This window comes from Micromesistius poutassou (assembly GCF_964030765.1).
Source record: "Micromesistius poutassou genome assembly, chromosome: 17".
NCBI classification, from domain to species: domain Eukaryota; kingdom Metazoa; phylum Chordata; class Actinopteri; order Gadiformes; family Gadidae; genus Micromesistius; species Micromesistius poutassou.
In genome coordinates, this window is record NC_140287.1 from 9,026,728 (window position 1) to 9,049,465 (window position 22,738).

The window sequence follows — 22,738 nt, forward strand, 5'->3', positions numbered from 1 at the left end:
CTGGAAATGAACAATGTGTGACTTCAGCTGTGTTTCCGTCAAGAGTACATATCAGCTCGCCGGCTATCTCTCTAAGATATAGTGGACCACTCCCTCCCTGGCAGCACTCAAACCCTTTCCACACACATTTAGATCTACACACTGCACATTACATTGCACATGCCGTCCACATGTGTGTATAGGCAGGTTATAATCAGGGCTGCTATTTCATGTTTGGTATAGCTTTTGGTGACAGTGTGGAATCAGAAGTGTGTTGTAGCGTAGTTGTAGCCTGTTCATTCTCCTGTATTCTTCTCTTTTGTGTGATGAAAAACTAAAGGATTGTTTTATTCTACACAATTATTCAAGTGGCTTTTTCACCTTTGAACTAGTTTTCCACAAGTCTCTGTAGTAGAATTTATCTTACACACATATCAGTTAAGACACAATAAGGTTTAAACAAAGCATTACCAAACATCCTTAATGAAGTTGTTTGAAATCTGAAAAACTTTCAAAACAAGACTTGAAAAAGTCTTGCAATGACGAGATTCTAAAGCTTCCACCATTGAAAACACATGGGAGAGTATTGTGTACATTCACGCTTTTGTCCAAAGTGATGTACAACCATTCATACACACATACACACTCCAACAGAGGTCTCAGCCATGCAACTCGACAGCCAGCTTGTCTGAGTTTAGGTGTCTTACTGGGGATTGAAGTAGCTCTACCTCCTGAGCTACTACCAGGTATGTATGTTTTATGTATTTGATAAACACTGTCAAGGGGCACACTTCATTTCCTAAAAGTGCCATTGTTTATATGTGTATACACAGTTTAAATAAACTGATGGGGCGATGGGGGTGAGGTGCCATGGGTGGAGGCCTCCTGAAGAGAACCTCCTGTGTCAGTCATTATGTTACTCAGGGCTGCTGGGGGGGGGCTTTTTTTTTTATTTTGCCGTGAGAAAGTGGATGTGTGGCGTGTGCGCATGTGTAAGCAGGCAAAAACGTGTGTCACACGGTGAAACCGTGAGAGTTGGCAGCTCTGTGTTACTGGGTGCCAGACTATTTGGGCAAATGTTGTCGGCACGTTTCGTGCCCCCCCTTGTGGATGTCGTATAACACAAGATAAAGCACCATGATACAGCGGCTAGGGAGATACCAACTGATGATGCCTGTTAAGACCTGCATACAATGCAGTCGTGTACAAACGAATGCAACTTTATTCATTTGTACACGACAGTTTCACACAACCAACAGCAAAAAGAAGAGTAAACAATAGTGAATCATTAAAATCGACATTTAACTAAAAATTTTTTTTTGACGAAGATTACGCGCCAGTCTATCATGACGCGCAGCCTTACTGACCTTTGACCTGTGTTCACAAAAAGTCGTGACCATCATCAGGCCATGCTTTCAGTAGTGAACTGATTATAGCGGCGAATTGAGTAACCATATTACCATAAACCTTTATCAAGCACTGTCGTGAAATGGCCGTAGAGGAACTTGAATTTGTAAATATTCTCAAGAACAAGCGCGTCAAGTTGACCCTGAAAACAGCATCCTACTTTGGCGTTGTCCAGCGAATCAATCCAGAAAAAACAGTGACCTTGACGGATGGTTAGTAGTTGCTGTTTGCACGAATGACTTCAAAGCGTTACGTTCTATAACTAAGTAGATCCAGACCTAATCCTGTGAATACTAGGGTTGTTTTTAATAACAGTTGCTAATGCCTGGCTTAATACTGAAACCTTACAGTCTGATGAAACCGATTTGGTTATCTCGTCTATTCAATCAGCAACTGCTACCTTGCATGTGAGATTGCAAGATTATATTTTTGGGGAAGTATATTAATCCTGTCGCGTAGAAAATGTGGAGTCTTAATCTTTCATTATAATTTCCTCATCATTTCATGATCACTCAGTTGTTGATGTCAAGGATGGAAGAAAGTTCCCTGGGGTGAAACTTTTCTTTGGCCACGAGATTGTGAATGGTGAGTAGCGACATTAAACAATGCTTTTATCAGTGGTCCAGGTAGAGCCAGGTTTATGTGGCTTGTTTATGTGCAAATGTGTGTGTTTTAGTTCACATGTTTTTTAATCCGTTACAGTGGAATTCTGTGGAGAAACAAACGCTATCAAAGGGTAAAGTAAATGACTGACGGGTAAGGGTGACTATCATGTGAAACAAGATGAGATCTACAACACATTATGTATCATTGAAATTAATCCTTTCTGCAGAGAAATATCCATCCCAGAGAGTGAAGGTATTCTGAATGTGGAAGAGTTTCAGCCTTACAAAAAGAACATAATTTGTGGTGAGTTTGTTAAAAAGGAGGAAGACCTACTCTGAACACTTTCAAAAGTATTATTCTTGTTGTTTCATTTGACCTAAGGTTATGCACATCTTTTTTGTTCCTAGGTAATGATGATGATGATGGCGATGAGTATGTGAACTTTCAGGTCATCGATGAGTTTAATGAGAAGTTTGGACCTGCTGTAAGTTTCACACTGAACGCTTTCCTTCTCAAACCTTCTGATTTGATGCTGATGCGGAGCTACGTCTGTCTGTCTGTCTGTCTGTCTGTCTGTCTGTCTGTCTGTCTGTCTGTCTCTTCTCTCTCTATACTGCTCTGTCGGTCTGTGTCTGTCTGTCTGTCACTCTGTCTGTCTCTCTCTCTTTCGTAGGTGATGCACATTAAGAAGCAGCATGTGATCGGTGTGGCAGCTGATGGAGTGGAATCGTTCCAGCATGGCAGACTCTGCTGGCTGCAGGTAAAGACAGGTTCCATAGCTACAGCAGTCACTGTCTATCCATCCTTTAGATTTTTCTCGACAACCGTTCATCCAATAGACTTCACACTCGTTGGGTGTACTGCCGCGGACCGAAGGAAGCGCAGTGTCGAGTGTGATGTTGTTTGGATCAGCACCTCTTGAGAAAGCTGAAGGCAGCGTTACCCGAGCCCAAGCCATCGGCCCAATCTGAACACACACACGTTGAACTAACTAGTGTGTATTCACCTGTTGATTGCATCATGCACATGGCAGTCTGGAGAGGGGGGTCTTGTTGGGAATTGTTATGTGAAGTCTTATCCTAGCTATCTTTGTTTTATACGGGTATTGGGTTAATCTACCAATTGTTAGTGCTTGGCACTTGGTTCTATGAACATCCTTACTGTACAGACAGCGATAGACTTTCTCTTTCTTCTGACAAATGTATTCATTGCAAGTCGCTTTGGATAAAAGCGTCTGCTAAATGCTCTAGATGTAAATGTAAAGTGTTGGTCTATGCATCATTTTAAAACAAGGTATTTTCTTTTTGTAGATTGCGACGAAGAACAGGGTGTACCTCTTTGACATCCTGTTGCTTGGAGCTCAAGCTTTCAAGAACGGCCTCTCCATGATCCTTCAGAGCCAGCGGATGCTCAAGGTAAAGTCTGAGCCAGACATCAGTGCTGCAACGCCGCAGCCTTGCTTGAATGGTCAGTGTTTGTATGCTGACGCCCCCGCACGGGATTGAATGTTGTCACACAGGTCGTGCACGACTGCCGAGGCGTTGCGAGCAGTCTGCTGGCGCAGTTCGGAGTGAACCTCACAAACGTCTTTGACACGCAGGTAATGAAATGAGCAAGCTTTGATGTGACCACACCTCAGTGCAACAGAGTGCGCTGCATGTGTTGCATGTCGTCTTTTAGTCTTTGTTTCGACCACACTCAGGCAGAACAGGGTTTTGGTTCTTACTGTGCCGGCTCTCTCCAGAGCTCTTATATTCACCCGAATACAACCTTGGTAACAAGCTCAGATTTATCCGCCGATTTTGATACCAGTTTTGAGTTAAGCAGTCGTATGCAGATGTAATGATCTCACACCCAAACAACTGCCTAATGACACTTAAGGGTGCTGTAGGTAAGCTTTAAGAGCTATTATTTGAGTGTATTTAGAATTTTTAATATATAGTCCTAGTCCCCCATCAGCTATTAGCGAGGGAAATGCGCTGTGAGAGTATCAATTTTGATTTGACTGCACCTTCCTCTGCATCAGGTAATTTATATTTTAGACCACTCCCGGCTTATTTCGGACAAATCTTGGGCTAAATCTGTTCTGTGATTAGGTTGGGTAATCTTTCCTGTCTATCAATAACAGGCGCCTGAACTGCAACACCTCTCAATGGTGGAGAAATGTAGTGAGGAACAGGGGAAGAGAGGGAGTGGACATTTTCTGGTTTAGTTTGTGCTCTTTTCTGCCATCTCTTTACAGCTCTTGAATCTCACCTACAGCAGCTCTGACATATCCTTAGCCTCATAGCATAATTGCCTAAGTCATATTTTAAGGTTTATCTTTTATTTAGCGTCAAAAATGCCTCAGTTAAATAGTTGAGTTGGGCCGATAGTGATTATGGAATGTAAAAAGCACTCTGATTGGCTTAAGATATAGCCAATGAAGGGACAATGAAACAGCAGCAGCAGCTCTAAACACGACAAAAGCCTATAATGCAAAGGGGAATTAATTTTACTGGATCCAGAAAAACGAAATAAACCCCTGCATTGATTTTTAGTTGAAACTGCAAACTTCTGCTGCCCGCCATGTATGTATTTATATAATTTTCTTTGGAGGTGGCAGATGTGATGTGCTTCCACTCGGAAACGGGTGGCTACCTTCCTGACCGGGTCAGCACACTGCAGGAGGTGGTCAGCATGTACCTCAAGGTGCCCTCCTCCAGTCTCTCCTCTCTTCGGATGAAGTCACAGCTCAGCAAGGTACACACCGCCACCTAGTGGCCAGGGAGGGGAACGGCAACATGGCAATGTTACCTTGACAGTGTGATATAAGCAGATATCCTCTGTTGTTTTGGTGGATGTTACATCCTGATATGACCCAAGTGTTCCCGTCTTTCTTTTCGTCGCCATTTGCGTCGCGGATAAATTACTTTAAATAATTATGCTTGAGGATTGACGGTGAAATCCTGTAAAACGTGATCGTGCCAACCCAACCCAACCCTGCTGTGCTCCGTGGCTGTGTGGCGTCCCAGGAGGAGAGGGAGATGTGGTACGCGCGCCCGTGCCCCCTGCCCCTGCTCAAGGCCATGGCCCTGGGTGTGATCCATCTCCAGCCCCTCCGGGTGGTGCTGCTGGACGCCATGATGACAGAGTACCTGGGCCGTGTCGACTCCTACCTCAGCAACAGCCTCACAGAGCCCGGCGCCGTCGGGCACATCACCATGGTGCGTTCCCACACTCGCCTCCTCTTTAAACGTGGTGCCGCACTCTTAAATGTTTGTATCGTGTATGTTTAAGAGTTTGGCAAGCTATTTGACCTTGTTTGCTCCTGGAGCAGAGGGGGGATAGCTTGCCCAACATTTTTGCATTATGTTACTGTTGTGTAACGTTGTAAAGTAATGTTGTCTATTTTACGCTAGGGTAGTTGTGTGTGTGTGTGTGTGTGTGTGTGTGTGTGTGTGTACCAGGGGGCTGAGGGGAGTTACGTCAACTGTAAGCTATATAGTTAAAGTTACGTGGATAAACATTTATATAAGAGTCAACATTTTATTCAAAATATTTATTAGGGGTGTAACGATACGTGTATTCGCACCGAAAATTTTCAGTACCGGTCTAACAGTTCTAATCACATTTCATTTCGGTACATCAACAGCGAAAAAAAAAAATGTTCTGATGTTTTGTGTTGAGGACCACAATTGAAATAAGTCCTGGACTTTATTGTGTTTTTATCCTCAATTGTATTTGATGTCTTTTCATTTGTGTAAGGCATTTGTTTGATGCAATTTTATAAATCAAATCAAATTAAAAAAAAAGTTTAATAATAAACTAAAACTGCTGTACCGAAAAACCGAGGTATGTACCGAATCGTGACTTTTGTGTATCGTTACACCCCTAATATTAATACTTTATAGCAATGTCTCTATCAAAGAACAACAACCCTTTAAAGATTGTGTACCTGTGCGAAATATCATGTTCCGTTTAACATTATTATCTTTAACATCACAATCCAATGTTGACCTAATCTTGTGGAGTGCAGAGCAAAGTTCTGGTGAGCAGCAGGTACATAAGAGAACAGAAAACCATGGAAAAGAGATGGAAAACCGGTTTAAAAAGTCACTCGTCCACTCGTATGGCTCTACAAACAGAGCAAACGTAGACTCCATCAAACGTAGCTCTCCGCCTCTTGCCTATTATTTCACGAACATCGATGTTGCTTGCTATAATGTCAAGTAAATAAGCGATTGTCTGCAAAACACCAGACATTTTCATTGTCCTGCTTTGCTGAATGTGCGCATGGGCCGGAGTATTCACTCATCTTCGTATGTTCAAGCTTCTTTTGAATAGCGGCGGATACACACATTCAGCAAAGCAGGACATAAAGCTCTACGTGTGCTCTGATTATAGAGTAAGTTCTGATAGTAAGTTATGAAAATCGCCTTAATATCGGCGCAGGAAAAACAAATAGGCGACCATCCCTTCGATCGCCAACCTACCATCCGATGGCAGACTGGCCCAAGCCTAGCGTGTGTGCGTGCGTGTCCACAGAGCAGCGTGTTGGAGCTGCCCAGGGAGCTGAGGGAACTGGACAACCTGCGGAAGGACCGCCAGCGCCATGCCCTCGACTGCTTCAGCCTCAGCCAGCGCGGCCTGCTGGAACGCTTCCACCCCTGCGCCAAGAACCCACCCGAAGCCACGCCTCAGTCTAAGACCCCGCCCATAACCACGCCTCAGACCCTGCCCATAACCACGCCTCAGACCCCGCCCATCACCACGCCTCCCTCTCAGACCCCGCCCATAACCATGCCTCAGACCCTGTCCATCACCACGCCTCTGACCCTGCCCATCACCACGCCTCCCTCTCAGACCCCGCCCATAACCACGTCTCTGACCCTGTCCATCACCACACCTCTGACCCTGCCCATGACCATGCCTCCCTCTCAGACCCCGCCCATCACCACGCCTCAGACCCCGCCCATAACCACGCCTCTGACCCTGCCCATGACCACGCCTCGCTCTCAGACCCCGCCTAAAACCATGTCTCTGTTTCAGACCCCACCGACAATCACGCTTCCCTCTCAGGCCCCGCCCATACCCAAGCCTGTTTCTCTGACCCCGCCCATAACCAAGCCTCTGTCTCAGACCCCGCCCATACCAAAGCCTATGTCTCAGACCCCGCCCATAACCAAGCCTCTGTCTCAGACCCCGCCCATACCCAAGCCTGTTTCTCTGACCCCGCCCATAACCAAGCCTCTGTCTCAGACCCCGCCCATACCCAAGCCTGTTTCTCTGACCCCGCCCATAACCAAGCCTCTGTCTCAGACCCCGCCCATAACCATGCCTCTGTCTCAGACCCCGCCCATAACCACGCCTCTGTTTAAGACCAGGCCTCCGGGGCTGGTAGCCAGCTGGGACCCCATGTCTCTGATCCAGGCAGATGCCCCTAACAACGTGCCACACGTGGAGCCTCCGCCAATCGCACGAGCATTCAGCTTTCTCTCAATGGAGGCACCCGCAAGCTGCCCACAGCTGACCAGGGGGTCCTCCCTCCAGTCCACTGCCCTGACCCCCGCTGGTTTGGCCGCCAGGCCTCCCCCTGCAGCCCTGGGTCTGGCTCCTCCCCCTGCAGCCCTGGGTCTGGCTCCTCCCCCTGCAGCCCTGGGTCTGGCTCCTCCCCATGCGGTCCTGGGTCTGGCTCCTCCCCCTGCGGTCCTGGGTCTGGCTCCTCCCCCTGCGGTCCTGGGTCTGGCTCCTCCCCCTGCGGTCCTGGGTCTGGCTCCTCCCCCTGTGGTCCTGGGTCTGGCTCCTCCCCATGCGGTCCTGGGTCTGGCTCCTCCCCCTGTGGTCCTGGGTCTGGCTCCTCCCCCTGCGGTCCTGGGTCTGGCTCCTCCCCCTGCGGTCCTGGGTCTGGCTCCTCCCCATGCGGTCCTGGGTCTGGCTCCTCCCCCTGCGGTCCTGTGTCTGGCTCCTCCCCCTGCGGTCCTGGGTCTGGCTCCTCCCCCTGTGGTCCTGGGTCTGGCTCCTCCCCATGCGGTCCTGGGTCTGGCTCCTCCCCCTGTGGTCCTGGGTCTGGCTCCTCCTCATGCGGTCCTGGGTCTGGCTCCTCCCCCTGCGGTCCTGGGTCTGGCTCCTCCCCCTGGTGTTCTGGGTCCGGCGCCTCCCCCTGCACTGGCTCCCAGGCCCTCCCTCCTGTCTCCCAGTAACCCTGGAATGAGAGAGTTGATGCCGGGCCTAATTGGCAGGGGAAGGCCTCTAAGTGAAGCCCCCCAGACGCCCCCTGTTGCGCTCCCATCATTTGGGAGAGGGTTTGGGCTCCAGAAGTCCCTGGCCTCTAGTCCGGTCCCCCAGGATGGGCTCCTCCCTTGGGCCTCTATGGATAATCAGACTGCGGGCCTCAGGGCCGCTGGGGTCCTGCATGGACACACTACCGGCCTGGGAAGAGGACTGTTGAACACGTCCATCAGTCCCCTCTCGCCCCCTCTCAGTCAGTCCTTTGCCTCCTTCAGGAAGATGTAAAGGGGCCTCTGAGCCACGGCCGCACGTTCCTGTTGGCCGATCTCGTATCACATGTTATTCCACACTATGCCAATAGATGGCAGGAGATGTTTGTTTAGTTTTTTGCTCCAAAGGATTTGCTTGTTCCAAAGTTGTGTTCTGTGTGTGTTCATTATATTCAGTGTGATGCATAACTCGCAGTGTTCTGAACAAGAGATTACAGTTCTGTTTTTCCTTCCTCATTAGTCTTGATGATGGTGATGTTGGTGATTTGTGCTAAGCAATTAGCAATGCAGTTATCAGTTACCAATATCTGTTTGTATTGCACACTGTGTTCTTAAATCTACAATCCATTTCATACCTAGTGTGTGTGTGTGTGTGTGTGTGTGTGTGTGTGTGTGTGTGTGTGTGTTCTTGGTCAATAAATAATCGCATTCTCTGTCGGGGCACACATTAATTACAAATGGCGTCAAACATACTAAAACACACACACAGCCTGTCAGGTTTAGAAGGATTGATTGATTTTTTAATGCATGGTTGTCGTTAATTCAGGCTGTGAGCTCGGAGGACCTTGATGCCTTTGCTGTTAATTGAACAAAAGTCGTTGTACCCGGACGGCTCTTTTGATTACTGAAACCATTAGACGTGGTGCCAGCTGAGCTTTGATATGGCTCATGAGGCCCCCTCCATCGAAGCTGCACTTCAACGACGGAGACCCCATACCTGTTGTAAACGTGGTCTCACACACGACTCCCTAATAATAACAACCATAACCATTTGATTACACGTATTTAATATTGGCCAGCGATTCTAATTAGATCTTACATAAACGTTGGTTAGAGATCAAACCTAGAGAGGAACAGACAAAACACAGAAAAACAACGTCAGCCATTGTCGGACGCTCCCGCGGCAAACGGGGGGCCCCCCCGCTGCATTAATTGCGTCTTATTGCCATGGTTCTCTACATACAGCGTGGTGGGCTGGTGCCAGCGCGTTCTAATTGAAAGCATGAAACAGATAACGCAGGGTTTTAATTAACTGGGAGGGGAACTGGGCACAAAGCCTGCTCCTCTCCCCTAGCAACCAGCTCCTCCTCAGCTTCTGCTGACGTTCAGGCTGGATCCCTCCCATATGGTTCCCTCCGGCCTCCTGCTCCACCTCCAAACGGTCGGTGGATATGACAATGTAGTGAAGCTACGTCTCTTATGGGGTTGATGGTGGAAACGGGGGAATGATGTTGGGTTTTACCAAAGTCGGGAGTTAAAAACAAATTCATGAACGTTAATGATCCGTTGACTTGCTTCAGACAGTGGGTAACGATGTTATGACTTACTAACTAATTCATGATCGTTTCGTACTGTTGGCTCGCTTTAGACAGTGGGTAACAAACAATGTGTTAGTCACAAACTAATTCATGACGGTTTGGTTCCAATGGCTCACTTTAGTCCCCCTCCCCGTCCACCACTGCATCCGTGTGCCTGTCCTGTTGTAGAGCGTGGAGCGGACGCCTCCTGGCCTGCGTATTTATCTCCTCTCCCAGTCTGTACCTGCGTCACATCAGCATGAGGACCGAAGCGGGGAGCCGTATACTGGTCTCCCCGGGCCTGGGGGGTACGGACCCCCCCTGTCCCTGACAGCCATAGCGGGGGGCTCTTATTTTAGAGGACCTTGCATTTCCTCGCCGTCACAATAATGCCTTATGAGCTCCACTTCCTGTTTCTCAGGCTCGGGAGGAAGGAACTGGGCGCTTGTCACACGGTAGTCACAGCTTCCTCCATCCCTTCCTCCCTCCCCCCTCCCCCCCACCCCCCTCCCACACCGCCCACCTCCTCAACTTCAGACAGTGTTGTGTCCTTCAGAAGGGAAAGATGACTGCACCTTCGGCATCACCGCAGGATGTTGCACGGCTATTTTTAGACTTTGCTCGGAAAGGTAGCATGCAGACATAAACACAAACGTTAGGATGTCCAGCTGTGTTGATTTTTGCATCCCAAAATGGAGGTTCACCGGTCAGTTTGAGTCAATTGTTGTTTTTGACTTTTGCAGTGTTGAAATGGAGGCCTGGGTCCCGGCTGTTATGGTTCAAGGTATAATAAATATAGGTCAGCTATAAACAGTAATTATCAAAACAGAATGTAAATCCGTCGATCCTTTTCCTTGACTCCACTGTGCTTTCAGAAATGATTGTTTACTGGTTAGCAACTGTCATGCATGTTGTAGTTTGATGATAGTACATGGAGTTTGCCACTGTTTTTTTTTTATGTTTGTGTTGAATTGCTACATGGTAAGCTGAACTTTTGAGAACCTGCTACTGCCAAAAAAACATCATTTTTATTTAACTGCAAAGGGGAGATGTTAATCCACATAGAAGAAGGCAGAGTAAAGTTTTGCATTATGCGGCATATTTCGTAAATAATTATTAATTATCAATGAATTATTAGTCACGGTCAGAAGCATTCCTCAAAGACCACCCTCTGTTTCCTAATGGCTTGTTGTGAACACCGCCCGTGTTAGCTGGTTTGCAAACGCACATCATTTCAGTTCCCAGTTGAGTCAGTAGCCTAACAGGTGCACCTGAGTGTGAGCGCTAGGCTCGGCAGCTCTCGTCCCCGGAACCGTACATGATTACATTATGAGGGACACTGCTCTTCAAACTGCTGCCCGTTCTCAGGCCCAGCCAGCGGGATGATGCCCAGTCCTGCCGCGTTGGCATTTCCTAGCTCATGCTACGAGAAGTTGTTGACTACAGCTCACGGCGGGCCTAGGTCTGGTGCATTGAGTTCTCCTGTAGTAAGCAGCTGGGCCTACAGGGTGATGATCAGAGGCAACCCGCTTATTAAGAACAAGTGGAGGGTACGGGGGCGACCGCAGCAGTGAGCTAATTAGAGCCGTGTTCCTCTGGACTCACGTAATAATAATTGCCTGGCGCGCGCTAGCACACAGCGATATGCTGATCCCCACGGTCGCCCATTTGTTTATCGTGAGTGTGTCTCTCTCTCTCTCTCTCTTGCTGTGGATCAGTCTCTTGTCTGTCTCTCTATCGTGTTACCATATCAACCCCACACCCCACCACCCGTAGCCGCGCTCCGCCCTGGTTAGAATTGATATGAGTTAATATTTAACGTGGGAAGGGGGCAGAGCTTTCCAGGTGGTCGCTCAGGTGGAGAACGAGAAAGACCCTCAAATTAGAACATCATCAAATTTTCAACACCTCCCCCGCTGATGGTATCTTTTCAGAATGTTAATTTACGCGAAAAGGATGCACACACACACACACACACACACACACACACACACACCCCAACAGACACGCACGCACAAACAGAAAGGCTTTTAATCATGCTTTCAGATGCATGCTGGGATGCTAGCACACCAAAGACCTCATTAACGTACACAGAAACAAACAGGCTCTGTCAGCCGTACAGCTCACTCTGAGTGCTGCTGTGCACGAAGGGGCAATAGTACAGCAACTGTACAATCTGTGTTTAAAGGGACAATGTTTGTATCATTAAACCTTTATTTCACCAGGTAGTCTCACTGAGATTAAGAACTCTTTTTTTCAAGGGAGACCTGGCCAAGGAAACATCATCAAACAAACAGCTTGCACCCAAACAAAAACCAAATGCACACTTATCATCCGATTAAAAATACGTTTTTGGGATTTCATAGGTACCGACTATAAAGCACAGGGACAATTTCTTGGACAACGTTCAAGGTCCTTTAGCATCACACGAAGCCAAAGGCATCCTATGAGATCAGTTCTGACAATGCAAAGTCTTTCAGGAGGTTGTTCCATGCAACGGGTGCTGGGTATTTCAAGACGATACATCTGAGGATTTGTCTACAGTAGGGACCAGAGAACTCAGGCCCAGTGTTGATGGCTGCTCAGAGGTCCTAAGCGTTTTGGCGTGAGCCTGACCAACCACCGAGCGACTGGCCCGCTCTCCCTCCCTGGGGCTTCAGGGATACTCGCTTGCCCAAAAGGAGATAAAGGAAAAGCGAGCGGGATGTTAATGGTTCACGCAGGGACATGGAAACGTGTCAACAACACACATTAACGCAGAAGCAGAAGCCAGAAACCTCTCATCTTTTCATCTCTTTTTCTCTGTTCTTATAGTAGAGTGGTTACACTAGCTAGTAAGGCTGCTGTTACCAATAGGATGAGAGCATCATCAAAGTTATAAAGGTTTTTCATCAGTAATTTAGGCGATTAGCTGTCAGAAGAATATAATATCAGTAATAAATCAGTCCTCTGAAAATGTGATTAAAACAGATGACAGATTAGCTTTTGGCAAGTATGGCATCATTAAAGCAGGCATTGTGTAGTCAGGTGTGTGTGTTTTTTTCTTTTGGTGTGTGTCGGTTTTTAGGTGTGCGTGTGTGTTTATGTGTTTTAGAAGGTCTGTTTGTATGTGTGTGTCATTGTGTGTTTGTTTTTTGCTGCATGTGTGTGTCAGTGTGTGTGTGTGTGGGGGCGTGGGCGCGTGGGCGTGGTGGTTATACCCGGGGGGGGCGAGGGTCTGGGACTCTGAGGGGTGGTAGTGGGACTCCCTGTGGCTGGTTGAATTAGTGCCCGCTGTTTCAGCCTGGCAGCTGCGCTCCGGCCCTGGCTCTCTGACAGACTGGAGCTGACTGGGCTGCTTCGTTGTCAGGGCCAACCAGCAGACTGTGTGTGTGTGTGTGTGTGTGTACACCACAACACAGCGCTCGTGGACGACGCCAGACTCTGACAGCCTTTACAACCCTTCCCTTCACAGGCACGCCATGCGAGCGTTGTTACTTGTTGTGGGCTGTATGGGTGGATTAGGGCGAGATTAGGTTTGGTAATTAAAGAAGGGCAAATTACATTTGTGTCATCGGGGACGACGTCAATGCCACCTTAAGCCCATTTGGCATTTCATCATAATTAGAAATTTTCTTTTTGCGACACAAAAACACGTTTTTCGCCCACCCATTCATCATCGACGCCTTTGAAGTAATATATGCAGGCTGGCTGTGTCAACGATGGCTTCCAAACTCCAAATGTAATTCATTTATTTCAACCTTTCTGCTATTTCTACACACGCTCCCCACCAAGACCAACACCTGCCTTGACAACACGAATAGATAGAAACTACTTCTTTCGAGTTCTTCTCTGATCCTTTGATGAGCAGGCCTGCCAACGAGCAACATGCAGTCAACAGTCAAAGCTGCGCTTGTCTGAAGAGCAACATGGACTGCATGTCCGGTGAAACACGGCAAGGCCTTTTTAGCCACGTCGGCTAAATCAAGTTGTAAGACAGCGACACCACCGAGTGTCATCCTGCTCGCGGTGGCAGCGGTGCCCTTGCCAACGTGCGTGTGCGTGTGCGTGTGCGTGTGTCCCCCTGGCCCCTCCACACGCAGTCGGGGGAGGAACCAGGATTCGGTGGGGATTGCGGGCCTTCTGGGCCCTGCGTTTGGCCCAGATGCAGGGGGCTCCCGTCCAGGCGTGGCACTGGGATATCAGAGGGGCCCAAGCAGAGCAGCTGCTATCAGGTTGTCGCAGACAGCTGTATCTGAATATTCATAAAAGACGCAGATTAATGTGTGTTGGTTCGGCCCCCCTCCTGGCGCGTCGACAAGCAGGCCCCCGGGGAAGCGGTTTGTCCTAGCGGAGGCTGCCCCAGACATCCAGGGCTGGGTTACATGTCGTGGACTGCTGGGCGAATGGGTCACTGAACTTGGCGTTGGGGATGGAACAGAACTTTGTCAGGTCGTAGCGTTAACGTTAATAAGCTGACGCTGCTGACCCGCGCTACAGGCCCCCAAACACAACATTTTGGATCTCAGATTGAATTCATATCCATGTGTTTTGACCTCATGTTCCACAAAATGTGCACATTTTGTGACGTTTGAAAGTTTTTCTTCCATAGAAAGGACAGAGCAGCTGCGAGTCTATTTCCATGTCATCGCCGGCTGCCCGCGGTGGCTCTGTGCCTCAGCCAGTACCCTGCCCAACTTCACCCGAGTTAATGCTATTCAACCTTCACAAAAAGAGTTGGAGGGGCAACGATTTTGGCCGCCGGCCCCTCGTCACCATAAAACGGCCTCTCTCCTGAACCCTGGCCCCACCAACCGTAGCCCTCATTGAGCTGGAGAGAGGTTCGAGGCGCTGTTTGGTCAAGCAGTCTGCTGGCCGGTGTAAATGGGAGCGGGTGAATGGGAGTAAGGAGTGGTTTGGGACCGGACCAGTATAAACTGAGCAGATGGTCTTTACTTCTCTGTTAATAAGTGGAGTGAAACCAGTGGGCACACAGGGAGATTTGTGAGTAAACTGTTTTACCTCCCCTCTCTTTGTATTGCAACGGGGGATGCAAAATGGCTGCTAACTGCGAGGGAAACACAATGGCACGGCCCTAATGAGAGCAAAGTGTTGTGGTGCTGCTGGCATGATTAGAATAAAGTGGTGCCGGCTAATTATTAGAACCATCTGATGCGACCGGGGCCGGGGCCAGGCTGCGTTTTTCATTCTGTTGCAAATTTGCACTCGCTACCCCTTGATTTAGAAAATCAATCAAATATATTATACAATATAAAACACAAGGACATCTAAGGATCACAAGTCAAAGTACACCTAAGTTAGTATAGTATGAAGCAATGAAGCAAGACTTAAACCAAGACTCAAGACTTATCCGAGCAACACACGTATAACATGTGTGGGACTAGACTAAGGCTTGATCATTAAACAAAAACAAGATAGATAGGTATCTTATCATGGCAACGGCCCATACTTTCCATCACAATTTATTCTTGCCTTAGGTGCTGTAATTGGCCAGGCTGTTTATTTAACGGGGCCCCTTATCAGGTCCCTAATTGGCCCCTGAGAACACATCGAAATACAAACAAAATACCGCCGGCAAAACTCCCTGTTCAGCACGCGTTACAGTGATTTGTTCTGCACTGGTAGGTGTGTGTGTGTGTGTGTGTGTGTGTGTGAGGGAGAAAGAGTGTCTCTGTGTGTGTGTGTGTGTGTGTGTGTGTGTGTGTGAGTGAGCAAGAGTGTCTGTGTGTGTGGGTGTTGGTATGTGTGTGTGTGTGTGCATGCCTGTGTGTGTTGGCGGGGGGGGGGGGGGAGGTTTGGAAGGTTGACACCTTCCTCTGGTGGTCCTGTCCAGGGAGATCTGGGTGATTTGCGGAGGAAGCAGACCCTGGTGGCAGAGGAGGAGGGGGGGGGGGGGGGGGGGGGGGAGAGGAGGAGGGAGGGGGGAGAGGCGTTCCTCCATCATTCTTCCCCCGCGTCCTCTGCACCTCCACAGCGGGAGGCCTGCTCTCTCAGGTGGCGTAACAACAGGGAGTTACAACGTTGAGTGGCAGCGCACTCTCATTCAACCGACATCCTCCATCGCCCCGACCGACGCGGGCTGTGACCTGCCCTTCCATGTGGGAACAAAACAAACAAAAGCTGCCAAGTTGTGTTAACGCAACTCGGTGCGTTAACACATGATAATGATGATGATAATGATGATAATGATGTGTTTATCAGATCGGGCCGAGATGATTGTTCGCTCAGCGATGATTATTTCTTGTTACTTAATACAGGCTTGCGATTAACATTGTTTTGGTATGATCTCTTGATAGGTACTCCGTGGCCGTCCAGACCATAATGCCATCTATCAGTTGATTGAGCAGACTGGAGCCGAGCAGAATCCTTGAATAATCAGACTGCACACCCTTCTGGGTCTAAAAGGAGCTCGGAGGAGTGATTGGCATGTATGTTCTTGGCTGGGATCAAGGTCAGAGATGGTGCTTTGGAAAGTAGGCTGCTCTCTAATTGGAAGCAGCAAATTAGCCGCTACAAGTGCCCCTTCAGGTGAAACACCGTGACCTTTTTTTTTTTTCTTTAATTATCCTAATTGCTAACCTGATTTAAAGTGGCAGTGGAAGATTAAACAATGATTGTATGAAGAAAAGAAAAACCCAATTAAAACAATTTTAGGGAAAAAAGAAATACCGTAATGGCGCAAGATTAGACAGATTGAAGCCTCCTAGCCAAATCTAGCCTTCTGTTGCTCTGGGCGATTACACTGTTGAAGCGTGTCTGGCTGCCAAACTGGCCCAGGTATGCGTTAATGTGTGCCCACATGTATCTTTGTGCTCAGTGTGAACGCTACGTCCCCCTGGCCCTGGGACCAACCACTCCAACTGTTCCAACCATAGCTGCTAATAGCACAGAAGGCTAGCTAGCAACATCATCTTTTAGTGGATTACAGTTTGGGCCCCTACGACTTGGTAATGAAGGCAATGCATGTCATACAGAATGAAGACACACATTAGTTAAAAATAATAACCCGTGATGCCCATAAGTCATTCACAGATGGTCTTTTCATCTCTGTTTATTTTAATATTCCCTGATTTAGAGAGTTTTCATGAGCATGTTTTGGCATGCCAAAACAATAACGGACCTCTTTGTGTATTGAACACACATCTCTGACCTTATGTATCTTGGACTGGTTTGTATGCTTTCCTAAAGCCCTACGTCTCTTTCTTGAGTCCCTCTCTGTAATATTGTTTTACAAACGATAAGCGAAAATATGCTATTCCATCACTGCATTTCACCATGGGGTTTGGAAATTGCTTACAGCGCCATAAAAGGAGACAACGCTGCATTAAGGTACAGTTTCCTGGCCAGCTTGTTCCTCTGCTCCCCGGGCAGCGGGGCCAGGGCACTTTCCTTTTATTATGGAGGCTACAGAGGAAAGAATGGAGGAAAATTGTTTCCAGGTATATGACTTTAATCCGGGCCAGACTTCGTGAGAGGCTCTTCTGTCAGCTGGGGAGCGAGGCCCAGATGTCGGCTCGCAGGGGGAACCAGGAAACAGCAGGGATGGGCCTCGGTGACATAACATAATACAGCCCTGCGCCGGCTCTTCCTGCACGCACGCACACACACACACACACACACACACACACACACACACACACACACACACACACACACACACACACACATACACATTTGCACATGAACACGCAAGCGCGCACACACATACACAGACACGGGCACGCATACACACAGATACATAAACACACACGCATACACATACACACACGCACACTGTGGAATGTGGACATAATTAAATTACTGCAGGGCAATAAACACATCGTAAACTACTGAAGTTTGTACGGGAACAACTACATAACAATTACACATGCAGAATAAAACAAAACGCACAAAGATGCACACACACACGCACGCAAACACAAACACAACACAGAAAACACACACACACACACACACACACACACACACACACACACACACCAGACTCAAAGCAGGTTTAGGAGGAATCTAGACTATAACCATTTCACCAAATGATTATCTATTCATTCATTATTCAGTGGGTCTCCTCTCTGCACTATCTGTTCTTCTAGCGTTTTTCAAGTGCCTTACCCTGAGGTGGTCAGACAGCAGAACAATACACATTGTGAGAGCTGACAGTGACAAACCCCCGTGGATCTATGAATGGGTCGCGCCGGGGGATGACACCCATATGGGGGGAAATGGGTGTAGATTAGCAGGGGAAATGACACAGCTTCCCCCTGATTGAATTGCGTCCCTAGCAGAGCCGCAGATGGAACCTCTGGGGTGCAGCCCGCCGCGTGTCACCGGGTCGCAAACCAAACAAGGAAGAGAAAATGACATCAGAAATAGGTCCAATTTAATAAGGGCCTCCTTTACTTCTGAAGGGGCCCGGCTGCACGTGCACGCTTTAATGTGTGAGTGTGTGTGTGTCTGGGTGGGTGTGTTTGTGTGGGTGGGTGTGTGGTTGGCTAGGTGGGTGTGTGTGTCTGGGTGGGTGGTTGACTGTGTGTGTGTGTGTGTGTGTGCGTGTGTGTGTGTGTGTGTGTATGTGTGTGTGTGTGTGTGTGTGTGTGTGTCTCTGGGTGGGTATGTGTGTGTGTGTGTGTGTGTGGTTGGCTAGGTGGGTGTGTGTGTGTGGGTGTCTGGGTGGGTGGGTGTGCATCATTGTGTGCTTCATTGTCTGAGGCCAGAGCCATGCTGTCTGGAGAGGGCACTATTCTCCTCTGTCCTTTACCGTAATAGATTTAAAGAGCCAATGAGCAAGGCACACAACCCACCCCAACCCTTTCCTGCACAACGGCCAGAATATTTTGCATTCTTCTTGAGACAGAAACCCAGTCCGGAGTTCTAATATGGAGATAAAGTGCGGTTTAACATATCGTTAGCCTCATAGCATAATTACCTAAGTCATATTTTGTCCAAATTGTGATATCTAACCTAGCTCTACTCTCCTGACGTTGCTGATCCTAAGCCAATCAAAGTGCTTTTTACATTCCATAATCACTATCTGCCTATCTTCTATTTGACTGAGGTATTTTTATTGATGCTAAATACAAGATGAACCTTAAAATATGATTCAGGCAATATGCTACGAGGCTAACGATATGCTAAAGTTAGACACACAACCGTTAGACACTATTCCAAACTGAGGAGCTCATGATCTTTTCTATAACATCGCAACATAATAACATGCATTTTTATTTTGGCCTTGTAATATGTTGAAAAATCGGGTTAGGTAGACATGTCCTCCTCACACACACGCAAACACACACACACACACACACACACACACACACAAACATGCGCATGCACACACACATGCACGCATGCACGCTCGCTTGCACACAGCCAGGGCCCTAAAGACCACATAGCCAAAGTAAGTCAGCCACACAATCTGTTTTGACGCTGCGAATCGTTCCAACATCACCCACAAAAACATGAACTGCTTCAGCATGAACGCGCCGCCCCTTCGCCCGGCGCCAGCATCCTTTCCTCCAAAATAGTAGGAGCCATGGTAACCGTGCTCCGAGGGCCGCGGGGACTGTGGCAGAGAGAGGCCGGCTTGGCAGAGTGGAGACCAGGGCCGTGGTGTCACTGTGGAGGCTGCCCCAGCCAGCCGGGGTTCGCTAGGGGCCAGCCTAGGGCCTGTCTGTCTCAGCAGACGGCCATACGCCCCACATCACTGGCTCCCATCAGTGGTTATATACAAATAGACATAAATATGCCTTGCCATGTATAAATATATTATGAATATATTTTGAATATATCCAAATTTTGACATTTGTATTTCTTACAAATATTTATATTGTACAAATGTGTTATTTGTACAATATAAGTTGTGTGGTTATTGATAAAATGGAGCCAAGTTCTGGCTCCATTGCCATACATATTTATGAGAAACCTATTTATCTTTCTTATATTCATGAGCCTGCTGTGTTTAAAAACAATGCCACTAACCTATCCTAGTAGTGATTTTTTCTACTAGAATATGATATTTTTCATAATTATCATTCCTACTATCTCATGTTGGTGTGCCTTGGGTTTCTGTTTGGGATTGTGTTGTCACTAAAAATAGCAGATAGCAGTGTCCACTCTAACATTAGATTTTAAGATAAGACTGTATAGGAACTGAGCATGCATGTCAATGAAAGGCCACTAGGAAGCATGTCTAGTTGTAACAGATTCTACTTTGGTCAGAAATAGTAAATAAGCGTACCGGGTAGGATGTCCTGTTATTTTCGCCGTGGCTCCGATTTGATTCTCACCTCTCTCTGGGAATCAGGATGCTTGGCAGAAATGCATTCACTCCTTCATTGGTTCATTCATTCCAATGAATCATCGTATTCGTGTGTAAGTATTTGTTCCTGTGCAAAAGGAAAGAAAAGACCAGTGCGGAGACACGCCTGTGATACATTGTGACATAATTTAAAGCAAACATGCTTAGCTTTGCATAAACAACCTGAACCGGAGAACAATCCACTATCCTACGAGGGAGGGACTTTCTTCTACTTCCCTCTGATTTCCTCCGCTCGCAGAAGGAATACTGTTATTTCACCAGGAACACTGTTTTCCTATGGAATCACTGCAATTTTTCACACTCCTGATGATCCCCTTCCCTCAAGCCCTGGCTGCATTTCTTTATCAAAGCATTTTTGTAAAAACTGTTACTTGCTTGGCCCCGAATCAAAAGCCGTGCGACATTTTTTTCTTCTTTTCTTTATGTGCTCAGCAAGCGCTAATCTGAAGGTTGTGATCTCCCCTCGGTTCCCAGCATAGTTCAGCCTGGCAAGGGGGCAGCGCAGAGCCAGCTGCCAGGCTTGTGAGTGGGGCCCTATGTGTGACCCCTGCTGTGGGGGTGAGGAGGGGGCGGGTGGGGGTTCAGTCCTCAGGAACCAGTCGGAGACGGAGGGTCTCATGTCACAGCTTTTCGGGGGCATGCCGATGTGGAGTTTTCAGGTTTTATAGCACGCAGTCCCCCCCTTTTAAACGTATTTATCTTCTGCTCCCTGATGGGGGCCGCGGAGGGGGGGCCCCTCCGGGCCCTTTGCGAGGACCTTTTGCATTCTGGTGCTGCTCTGCTCACTGTCAATCGGGTTCTCCCCGCGGGTCGTTTTAACATCCATGGGAACACGGCGCTGACACTCAGAAGGGGTGAGGGACGTTTTTTTTGGGGGGGGGGGGGCCCGTGGAGAAAAGCATCCAGACAGAAGACGCAGCCAGAGAAAGCATACTTGCACAGTACAGTACCCCCCCCCCCCCACCACCACCACAAGCATGTATCATAACAAATGAGTGGGGGAGGGGGGGGACTGTACACAGTTGTAACCATGGATACCGAGCGCAAAACCATATACGTCCACTTGTGCTGTGGGACAAGGCCACCGTGTGTGTTTCTACAGGAAGAACCTGGGGGGTAGGTGGGGGGGGGGTGGAGAGATGCGTGACCTCTCTCAGAGGAGGTCACCCCTTGGTGACCGTGACGAGGTAGGTGAGAGCCGGAGGGCTGATTAAGGGCCAGGATGTTCGTGAAACATCCTCCGATGTTCAGGAATTCCCTCGTTAAAGAGGGTCATGTGTGTGTGTGGCCAATCGCAGCCGGGCTCCGGAATAAACAAGGGCGTGCTCCTCCTGTGACAATAACAAATAAATACTTTTTTTTTTTTTTTTCTCATCGTGGAGGTCACGGGACGAGCCTCTGCTGGTGAGTTACGACCGCCTTGTGCAGGACTCGGTCCTAACGGTCGACGGAGGAACCTTCAAAATTAAAGTATTAAAAAAAAAAAATGGTTTAGCGATGTTACGTTTCATGTGTCCCTCGCCGCAGGCTCCCAGGAAACATGCGTGAGGCCAAACCCTTCATCTTCATCCACACGAAACAACAGCACAGAACGATTTATTTCATGGCAAAACGAGAGAAACGGTCCAACAGGCTCCAACACCATGTACAGTAGTTCTCATAGAGGCATGAAATGAGAAAATTCCTTCTTGCTAATCTGTTTTTTTTAGGCGGGGGGAGGGGGGCTCTGGATAACGTTTTTCATAATGGCTCAGAAATTGCAGCAATTAGGGCGGACCATTACCATATCTGCGTGATATGTAGTTCAGGGCCACATCAGAGCCATGTTGTTTTTACTCCCCCCCCCCCCCTCCTCCTCCCAATCACCCCCCCCAACCCCCCCCCCCCCCCTCCCCCCTCTTCCCAATCACCCCCCCAACCCCCCCCCTCTCCGTGTCTGACAAATCGTTTCCAGCTAATTTACGGCGGTCCGACGGTGGGAGAACAATGCCCCGTGGACGTGTCGCCCCGCGAGCCCCCCCCAGCAGCCCCCCCCCCCCCCCCCCCCCCACCGCAAGGTGGGGGGGGGGGGGTGCTCTCAGGAAACACTCGCTGAGATAACAAGATAGTACGGAAGGCCGGGCCCCGTGACAACAGAGGGGGGGAGGGGGGGGGGGGGACAGCCCGTACGGAGGAAGGGGAGAAGGGATTGGGGGGGGGGGGAGGGGGGGAGACAGCGATGTGGAAGAGGAAATATCCACGTTTAAAACGGGCCTCCTGGAGGCAGGGTCGTGGGGGGGGGTGGGGGGGGTGAATCCAGTCTGATCGTTTGCATCATACATGTTCACCGGTTTTATTCAGGGGGGGGGGGTTTGTTTATAAGGTGATCCGTCCTATCTTTAGGATATTTGAAAACATTGTAGTCAGGAATAGGAGTTGCTTATTCAACCTGACTCGGGGGGGGGGGGGGGGAGAGAGGGGGGGGAGGGGGGAATGTCACTGCGATCCGCACACAGCTGTCCGACGCGGAGAATTTGTCGTGACGTCACCGACGTCGTTCAGATCCTGGGAGGAAACATCGGACGGTCTCCGGCGTGAAGGTCAGACATAAAAGAGCCACCGCGCGAGGAAGTGTTTGTGTCGGAGTGTGTGTCTTCACACACACACACACA

General features: G+C 48.6%; 1 protein-coding gene across 1 annotated transcript in view; it reads left to right on the plus strand.

Annotated features, from left to right (window-relative positions):
- Nucleotides 1-1,468: 1,468 nt before the first annotated feature.
- exd1 (exonuclease 3'-5' domain containing 1) overlaps nucleotides 1,469-22,738 on the plus strand; it is a gene marked incomplete at both ends in the record, with an annotated part of 23,145 nt that continues 1,875 nt past the window's right edge. Inside the window, 12 exons of the mRNA XM_084481721.1 lie at nucleotides 1,469-1,598; nucleotides 1,903-1,971; nucleotides 2,089-2,122; nucleotides 2,219-2,295; nucleotides 2,400-2,476; nucleotides 2,666-2,752; nucleotides 3,303-3,407; nucleotides 3,512-3,592; nucleotides 4,591-4,734; nucleotides 5,007-5,198; nucleotides 6,520-7,074; nucleotides 7,294-7,660. Coding sequence (XP_084337847.1) covers nucleotides 1,469-1,598; nucleotides 1,903-1,971; nucleotides 2,089-2,122; nucleotides 2,219-2,295; nucleotides 2,400-2,476; nucleotides 2,666-2,752; nucleotides 3,303-3,407; nucleotides 3,512-3,592; nucleotides 4,591-4,734; nucleotides 5,007-5,198; nucleotides 6,520-7,074; nucleotides 7,294-7,660 — 1,918 coding nt within the window. The remainder of the gene's footprint in view (nucleotides 1,599-1,902; nucleotides 1,972-2,088; nucleotides 2,123-2,218; nucleotides 2,296-2,399; nucleotides 2,477-2,665; nucleotides 2,753-3,302; nucleotides 3,408-3,511; nucleotides 3,593-4,590; nucleotides 4,735-5,006; nucleotides 5,199-6,519; nucleotides 7,075-7,293; nucleotides 7,661-22,738) is intronic.